The sequence below is a fragment of the Silurus meridionalis genome, chromosome 6 (assembly GCF_014805685.1).
Source record: "Silurus meridionalis isolate SWU-2019-XX chromosome 6, ASM1480568v1, whole genome shotgun sequence".
NCBI lineage: Eukaryota > Metazoa > Chordata > Actinopteri > Siluriformes > Siluridae > Silurus > Silurus meridionalis.
Genome location: NC_060889.1, coordinates 25,296,192 through 25,305,226, shown reverse-complemented (window position 1 = coordinate 25,305,226; position 9,035 = coordinate 25,296,192). Strand labels below are relative to the sequence as shown.

The 9,035-nt window shown below is 40.8% G+C and overlaps 1 protein-coding gene across 3 annotated transcripts; it reads left to right on the top strand.

Annotated features, from left to right (window-relative positions):
- LOC124387260 (serine/arginine-rich splicing factor 11-like) lies at positions 1–8,790 on the top strand. 3 transcript variants are annotated; one of them, XM_046851486.1, is made up of 13 exons: positions 1–321; positions 1,128–1,261; positions 3,150–3,259; positions 4,176–4,244; positions 4,340–4,389; positions 4,489–4,610; positions 4,698–4,785; positions 5,535–5,654; positions 6,743–6,832; positions 7,062–7,112; positions 7,244–7,333; positions 7,544–7,721; positions 8,041–8,790. In XM_046851486.1, the coding sequence occupies exons 1-13, from the start codon at positions 200–202 to the stop codon at positions 8,239–8,241; spliced, it is 1,425 nt and encodes a 474-aa protein (XP_046707442.1). In that variant the 5' UTR covers positions 1–199; the 3' UTR covers positions 8,242–8,790. The 3 variants fall into 3 exon arrangements, with proteins under 3 accessions (XP_046707442.1, XP_046707443.1, XP_046707445.1); XM_046851487.1 differs by lacking the exon at positions 7,062–7,112 and having other exon boundaries at positions 3–321; XM_046851489.1 differs by lacking the exons at positions 1–321; positions 1,128–1,261 and adding an exon at positions 2,470–2,861.
- Positions 8,791–9,035: the final 245 nt, after the last annotated feature.

Sequence of the window (9,035 nt, the reverse complement as noted above, 5' to 3'; positions counted from 1 at the left end):
AAGTGGACGCGCTCCGTCCTGCAGCAGCAGCAGCGCGGTGGAGGAGCAGCAGCAGCAGCAGCAGGAGGAGGATCGGGCCGGTCTGAGACAGAAAGCGTCGCCTCTGGCTTCCCCCCGGTGTTCCGCCGCCTTCCTGAAGCGGTTGTAGGATCATCCAGTGTTCGGCTTTTGTGATCATTTTTCTGTTTTTCCCTTGAAGATGAGCTCCGGGACGAACGTCGTGCAGGTGACCAACGTGTCCCCGAGCACCACCTCGGAGCAGATGCGCACTCTGTTCGGCTTTCTGGGAACCGTCGAGGAGCTCAAACTCTTCCCTCCTGAGTGAGTAGAAAGACGGAGAAGGAGGAAAAAAATAATACGCTTCATATAAGAAATATATCGTCCGATAACCAGTGGGTTGTTCGGTGTATCGCGGCGGCGCTGTGAGGCGCGCAGGAGTAGGCCGCGCTTTTCAGCACTGTTAGCTTAGCATAGGTTAGCCTAATGACTAGCATGCTAATCTCCTAGCATGCGTTCTTATTCGCGTTTCCTTTCAAAGTGAAACAAAATACTCAAACACACCTGTTCTTGTCAGCAATTTTTTTTTTACTAAACTCTATTTATTATTTTTATTATTCAATCATTGTTTACGGTAGGTGTGTTTTTGTTTTGGTTAGCAAGGTTCACTCGAATGCTAGTCATTATTATTATTATTATTATTATTATTAAGTATTAATTATTTTTAAACACTATTGCAAACCCCAAAACATTATACTCTATATTATGTATTGGTTCAATTTAAATACATGCTTTTTAATACACAATTTTCTGATTTGGTGTTGAATAAAATTATTATAAAATAAAAAAATAGGACGATTTCTGGTATTTGTGGATATTTCATGACTAATAATTCGCGGAAAAAAACGACTTTATAAATGCATGGTCTTTAAGTTGTATACAAAGTTAGTAAGCCGGATGGATGGATGGATGGACTCCCACAACATGGGATGAATAAAGTCCATCTATCTATCTACTTGTAATCTTTTCATTACAAGTTCAGTGTCTACTGAGGAAACTGTAACATTTGTGTATTGTTGTTAATATGATTATAAAAATGTCTGATTGTTGTGTTTTAATGATTCCCGCAGTGACTCCACCATGCCGGTGACGTCGCGCGTGTGCTTCGTGAGGTTTAGCGAGCAGGAGTCGGTCGGCGTTTCCCAGCACCTCACAAACACAGTGTTTGTGGACAGGGCTCTTATAGTTGTGCCCTACGCAGAAGGTTGGTACCTCCCTGGTGTTCGCCCGGTCACGTGGTTTCCTTTTGGCGATTACGGCGTGGCGTGAAAATCCGCCGAAAAACGTTTCGCATCGATTGGAGATGAACTCTCAACATTATAGGGATAAAGGTGTATATATGAGTAGAGAGAGAGAACAGCATGCTCAATCATATACACAGGGGTTTTAAATAGGACGTGTCCAAACACTAACACGTACAACGGATCTACGATAAGGTACAAAAGAAAGGGGGGACGTAATGCGTACATATTCATTATCTTGCTCATGTTTACTCGTCCGTCCCCCCTCCCCGTGTCCCCACCACCACCTTCTCCTCCTCCACCAGTTCGTCATATTAGACTGTCTCCTATTAAAAATGTTCTCTTGTTTGTTTGTGTGTGGTTTTTGTAGTGGAGAAGGCAAACGCAGAGCCCCCCTCCCTCGAAGGCTGAACGTGGTCCTCTCCATGCCAACAGGCGACTGTAGGCAATTTCAAAACGCCAGCCGCCACACCTTTTTCGCCCCCACCACCACCCCCCTCCTTTTTCTCTCTCTGTCTGTCTATCTTGTCTATTTCTAGAAGGTATAGAAGTTATGTTCATTGTGCGTTGTTTTGCCTACATGCCACGTAAAAACGTCAAACATTGTGGTTGTCAAACTTTTTTTTTTTAAATCACCGTATTATGGTTTTTGATCCACATTGTACCAAATATTAAGATTTTTTTATTTATTTATTTTTCTCTCTCTTTCATATCACATCTACACATAGGATTGGGTTCTCTCAGGAATAGAGGTTACAGCCTACGTAAATGAATGCAATAGCATTTTCACTGGTTTGTCGACTCGTGTGTATGTGTGTGTGAAAAGAAAAAAAAAAAGACGGGTGTGATTTTTACTTTCCTCTCTTTTAACAGTGGTCTCTTGTTTTTGTTGTTGTGTTTTACAGTTCTTTTTCCTGGCTCTGCCAGCCCTGTTTACCAGGCCGTGCCCCGAAAATCGAAAATACAGCCCTGCAGTTTTGTCTCCTGCAGCAATCTTTTAAAACAAAACAAACAAAAATGTGCTTGTTCATGTTTTCTTTGTTTTTTTAAAAATGTGTTCTCTTTTGTCAAGATGTTTCCTCTACAAGCTCCATACATGTGCAATGAGAAAATTGTGAAATCATCACGTAGAGTGCACACGCTCCATTTCAGGCTCGATGTTGGGACCTGAAGTGTTTTAAAATCTCTGAGCATTTGCGTTTGTTGTTGTTGTGTGATGTGCGCTATGGTTAGCCTAGCGTTCCCGTGAGACACCAGGTAAGGACAAGTCTCCAGCCAAAAGCCCAGGAAAAAAAACGTCACGTGCAATTGAATGTGTAGTCGTAAAGTTTTTTTTTTTATTCAGTAAAGCAAAAAAATACTTTGATGTACTGTTCATCGCCACAATCTCTGAAAGTGTTTTTGTGTTGTGTATCTCGATCTTTCTCTGTGTGCTTTTAGCGAAGCTGCCAACGTGAGTCGCTTGTTCATAAAACGTCTATATGAAACGTTGAAAGCACATCACCAGGAGAAGCCACTGTGCTCGCTCACGTTTGGTTCATGACTTAAATAACACGCGTCCAGGTGATCACATCTTGGCAGTATTACCTGCAGTAGTGTTGTTTTTTTTATTTTTTTCATTTTCAAAATGAAATTTCCCCATCTTAGATTCTAAGTGACTTGGACAACAAAAAAAAAATTAATAAATAAACAGGATACCTAGTGAGAAGAAATGCAGGTGGTAATGACATTTGGAGGCGATTGAATTGATGATGTGAAAATCTGTGTCTCTCTTTCTTTCTATCTCTCTCTCACCCCTTCTTGAACTCAAGTCTCTGTCGGGTTTTAACTCGTGCTTTCTTGATCTTGAAGGTGTGATCCCGGACGAGTCGAAAGCTCTGTCGCTGATGGCACCTGCCAACGCCGTCGCCGGTCTTCTTCCTGGTGGAGGACTGCTGCCCACGCCCAACCCTCTTGCATCGGTAAGCACCAAAAGATTTCTATTCCTGTGTAATTTTTTTTTGCCGACTAGTGTTTTATATTATAAATGTATGGGTTTTTTTTTGATCTACAAAACATCAATCAAACTTCAATTAGGAAATTGATTGCATCATTCACCTTTTATACAATACACAAGGTTCCTACGCATTATGGAATTAAGTTTGGAGTATTCTTTTAATTTTGTTGAAGGCTGCAGCTATCAATTAGTTTAGCAATCGAATTTTCCGCCAAATAATCGGATAAGAAATGCTTTTTGTTTATCAAAGAGAAATACTACATATATGAGCGAAAATACGACGGGCCTCTTAAAATTAACCTCATTCGATTGTTTTTTTTTTTTTGTTGGTTTTTAGGGGGGAAAATTGCAAAACCCATACACCAAAATGCAAACACAAACAATATATTTTTATTCTGCAGCGTCTCTTGCTTTAACCGTTCAGTTTAGCAGGTGGTGCATCAGTGATAATGGTCCGTGGGGAAACACAGTGCTCAGTGTGTGGACTAAACAAAGTGGTTTTCCTCTGCTTTTTTTTTTTTTCTAGGAATCGTTTTTTTCCTTTATTTTTGTACTTCGTTATAATTTTTATATTATAATTTATTATATATATTTTTCACTATTTGTACTCTGTATGTGACCGGTGAAATGTGATTGGTAGGGGGACAAAAACATATTTTTCTAAAATATAAAATTAAGAATTCATAAATTCATAGGTGTGATGCAGATTTGTTGACATAAATCAGAAACATTATTTCAGGTGTTAAACGTGGTGTTACGGTGTGGGGAAATCTGCATATTTCAGTCGGGGAAAGTATCGAATTTTAAAGTGAAAAATGTGTAGACCCTGAATACCATAATGATTTTGTGAAACCCTAAAGAAACCTCTGTATATGTTCTAGATGGGAGGAGGTGTTCTGGGTGCTCTTGGTGGTCCCACCATGCTGCCCGGTGCTGGCATGAACCCCCAGGTGAATCCTCATGGCTTTAGTTTTCTGTTTGTTCTTTTCACTTGATTATTCTTTCCTTTTCTTTTGCTGCATGACTGAGATTTTGTACCCTTTAGGCACTCTCTGCTGATCAGATTTTGAAGCTGATGACCTCCGTGGACCCAAAGTAAGTCCCAAAAGCTCCTTTGATCTCAATCCACCGAGTAACACCTGCACGAGTCTTAGTGTCATTTATGGCCTTTATTTTAAATCGGTCGTCTTGCAGGATGAACCCGATGGCGGCGAGCATGGGTCTCAAAGCGGACGCTTCCAACAAGGAGATCGAGGAAGCCATGAAGCGAGTCAGAGAGGCGCAGTCCCTCATCTCGGCTGCGATCGAACCCAGCAGTGAGTAGATCATTTCAAAACCGTGTCTCATTTTCTGGTCTGGTGAAGTTTACAAACCTCAGAACTCACAATCTCGTTATTTTGCAGGTAAAAAAGACAGCAAGCGCAAACATTCCCGCTCCAAGTCCAGGTCTAGATCCAGGCGCAGGAGATCCCGCTCTCGCTCCCGACACAGGTACAGACCCAAAACAGTGTGGTGTTAGAATACAATCACGTGTAGACGATATTTTATTGTGAAACATATTACGATGTTAATGTATCAATCATAAACATGTTTGTAGTGACTTTAAGGTTTATAACAAGAACCTTTTATTTACATATAATTACAGTTAAAGAGAAATTGTAACCATTTATTGATAACAGGTGTAATATATTTATTTCATAAATCTTATCCTTATTTTATATACACACACATACATACATACATACAGTTGTGTGAAAGGTTTTTATTATTGAGGGAAAACAAAATTCAAAACTACACGGTCCTGTGTGAACTACATGCCCCTAACGTTGGAGTGGCCTTGTCAAAGTCCTGACCTGAATCTTATTGAAATGCTGTGGCACCTTAAAAAGGCACTTCATGCTTCAAAACCCTGAATTACAACAATTAGATGAGTGGAGCAAAATTCCTCCACAGCGCTGTAACAGACTCATTGTAAGTTCTCGTAAACACTGGATTGCAGTTGTTGCTGCTGAGGGTGTCCCAACCAGTTATTAGTTTTAGGGGGCAAACACTTAAGGTTCATTTTTTTAATTAATTTTTATACTAATTATATGTAGTTATTAAAAATGTTACAATGTTGTTGACTATGTAAAACATTTACTAATACTATATTTACTAATAACATATATGAATATACAGTGAGTGTATATTAGGGCTACATGTGGAGCAGTCCTCTTACATCTAATACTTGTGATCCATAGGAGGTCGAACAGCAGGTCTCGGAGACGCTCTCGGTCCAGGAGCCGCAGGCATTCCCGAAGCCCCAGGAGGAGGAGATCTCGCTCCAGAGACCGCGGCCGCCGCTCCGCCAGCAAATCCAGGTGAGTGAGTGCGTCGGCGCTGCCGCGGTTTCGTCCGTATTTTACTAACGGACCGCTTTAGTCATCAAGCGCTACGACCTAATCCAAACATGGTTTCCTCATTGCTGTTCCAGTAGCATGCGGACTGAGCTTTAGCTTCAGTGGCTCTGATGGTGTATAATCTGCTGTCGTGTCCCGAGCTGCAGCTTTCGGGTTAGAAAAGTGCGAACGGTTACTGTGTATAACTGGTTCAGCAAACTGTTTATGCAGAAAGATTACCAGTATCGGGGTATTAAACGGTCATCTGTATTTCACGGCCGGTGAATAATCGGGAATACAGACGACCAAACTAACCACAGCATGTAACAGCAATTGACTCATGAGTGTCATCCCAGTGTATCGAATATAATATTCGTGATTTAACCCGAAATAATTTCCCTCTAATTATATTAAAAATGATTATTTTCTTTAGTTTGAATGGCAGGCTGCAGTATGTGTCATTTATTTTGCCAGATGGTGAATGTAGGCTTTTTCATTAAATTACATTTATTATTGTTGCTAGGTAACATGCCCTGATACTACATATTAGTGTAATTTTATAAATAATGAATGAGATTTGAATAATTCTCATAATATTCACGATTATATTGTCAGGAAATGCTATAAATTGTATTGAAAAAAATATAAAACCTGATAAATTGTGGTACATTCAGGGTTGCAAAATTCCAGGACTGTATGGAAATGTATGGGAATAAACTGGGTTTCTGCAGCGTGTCTAAAATGTTTTTGATGTCCACGTAACTGTAGATCTAATGCTCGTTGGAAAGCTTTCACAGCTCTTCATAATGGGTTGCGGTTTTAGTTTTCATGCTGTCGATCTTTCATTCGCTTGTCCTATTATAATCCGATGTGTTCCGACTACAAATGAGAGCAACGTGCAACAGCCAATCGGCTTTGTTATTCCATTTCATTCTTAAATTCTGTTTACTTTGTTGCACAACACCTTGAAGTCAAAAATCAGGAGGGAGATCCTCACGCTAACGAGCATAGTAAAGTCACGATAGAAAGAACAACGCAGACCAAAACAAAACCTTCTCTCTCATTCTCAGGGATAGAAAGAAAGAGGAGAAAGTCAAGAAACGTTCTAAAACGCCTCCAAAGAGCTACAGCACCGCCAGGAGATCTAGAAGCACAAGCCGGTAAATGTTTTAACATCTTTCCCATTGTCCAGCTGAAACCCCCATGCTTAGTTTTAAACTCAAATCCACCAAAACCATCTCTCCATTAATTAATCCATTCATCTGTGCTTTATTCTAAGTGCTTGTATTGATTGATCAGTGCATGAAATTCTTGTATTGCTGAAGCAAAACTGACATTTTAAAAGCTCTACCAAATCATCAGATTGGATCATTTTCTCATTGTGTTTAGAGGTGTCTGTAGACCACGGGAACATCATCCAACACCTCAACACGTAAACCGGTCTGAATACTGCACTTAGACCTTTTAATGTTTCTAGAATGCTTTGATGTGTTTGATCTGTTTTATTATTGTTGTTGTTAGAGCTCTAACTTGTGCCACTGCCTCTTCACGTCCGTTCTTTTTTTACGCAGGAGGCGAAGGAAGAGTGTCAGCCGATCTCCTAAAAGATCCCCCAAAAGATCCCCCAAAAGAAGAGCATCCAGGACACCATCACCAAGAAGGTGATGTTTTTTTCAAAATTCTAAACTTTGTTGTCTGTGATTGATGTCCATTTTATAATTTGTTACACAAAAAAAGGCATTCTTTGATTTCGTTATGTTTTTTAACCATACATCAGGCATGACATCACAATATTAGGCAGGTGGTCATAAAGTGTGATGCCTGAAGGATGTAATTCTTCATACTATACTCTTCATAAAAACCTCCCACAGGCACAAGAAAGAGAAGAAGAGAGACCGGGAAAGAGAGAAGGACAAAGAGCGCGAGCGGGACAGGAAGTCTGACCGAGATCGCAGCCGTGACGAGTCTGAGCGCTCCTCCAACAAGAAGAAAAAGAGCAAGGATAAGGAGAGAGAGCGGACCCCCGATAGCGAGAAACGAGACGTGAAGGTGATTCCCGAAGCTCTCGTGTTTTAGTTCGTTTTAACACGTACATCCGTCTTTCATATAGTTTCATATAGGTCCATATTCACTAAAGTGGTGTGATCCGGGTCACAGTCAGCTTTATAATTCCCAAAATTTAACACTGGAAGCTTTTCCATGGGAATGAATTAGGAATTTCTCCTTCTTATAACACATCATTTTATATATAATCATAACATAATCAGGGTTAAAAAATAAGTCTTAAATACCACTGGTTTGGGCTGTACGCATGCGAACGAGCGCGGGCGCTGAAATAAACACGAACCCGCTGCTTTACCCCGTGCAGGTGACGCGCGACTACGACGAAGAGGAGCAGGGCTACGACAGCGAGAAGGAGCGAGAGGCCAAGGATTCAGATTATTCAGGCTCCTCCCCCACACGCTACGAGGGCGACGGCGAGGCAGACGGCGGCAAACGCACGCCCAAGCAGGCCAAGCAGAACGGAGCCGAACACCACGAAGAGCAGGACATGGACGTGAGCGACTGAGCGGACGGACTCGGATGGAGGAGTAGCGCGATCCGATTCGCCCTGGCGTCGTCTTTGTAACCCCGGGAATTTTCTGTGTTCTCATCATGAATATTTCGATTCGGGTTCATTATCACAAAGTAGCCTGCGTTTGTAATACGTCCTTTTTTTTTTTTTTTTTTGGGCCCTAAAAAGTGAAAGGATTGTTCATTTCAGTGTTCCTCTTATCTTTTCTGCATCGTTTCCCTTCATTCTCTCCATCACAGCTAATATTTTATCCTCTTCATCATCGCTCTTCTTATCTAACAGGTAACAGGACAAGAGTTTTCTTTGTCTGCAGATCTTTTTTTTTTTTTTTTTTTTTTTGGTAAAAAATCCCCACCCCTCCCAATTGAAGGTTTTCATTCATCTCTTTTGATACCCATTTGGCGTAAAAGTCATTTTAAATAGAACGAGTTCATGACGTAAGTACATGATTAGTGCTTTATATTCCTAGAATTCGTATTCAGTAGGTGACCATCCTGCAGTTGGAGTTTTTTTTATACTGTAAATAAACTCGCTTGAGTCAAACACGTTTTCTGATCTGGTGTTGTGTTTGGGTCGCATGTTTATTTTGATGCTTGTTTGATGTGAAATTTGAGCAGATATTCAGAGTTTGAATAAGAAGCCGTGACTGAGATCAAATCAGACACTTACGTACAACAGATGGATTTAGAAATGGGTAGAGACAGACAGATAAATGGATAGGTACAGAAACAAACACAGATAAACAGATGGATGGGTGAACAGGTGTAGATAGACAGACAGGGGTAGAT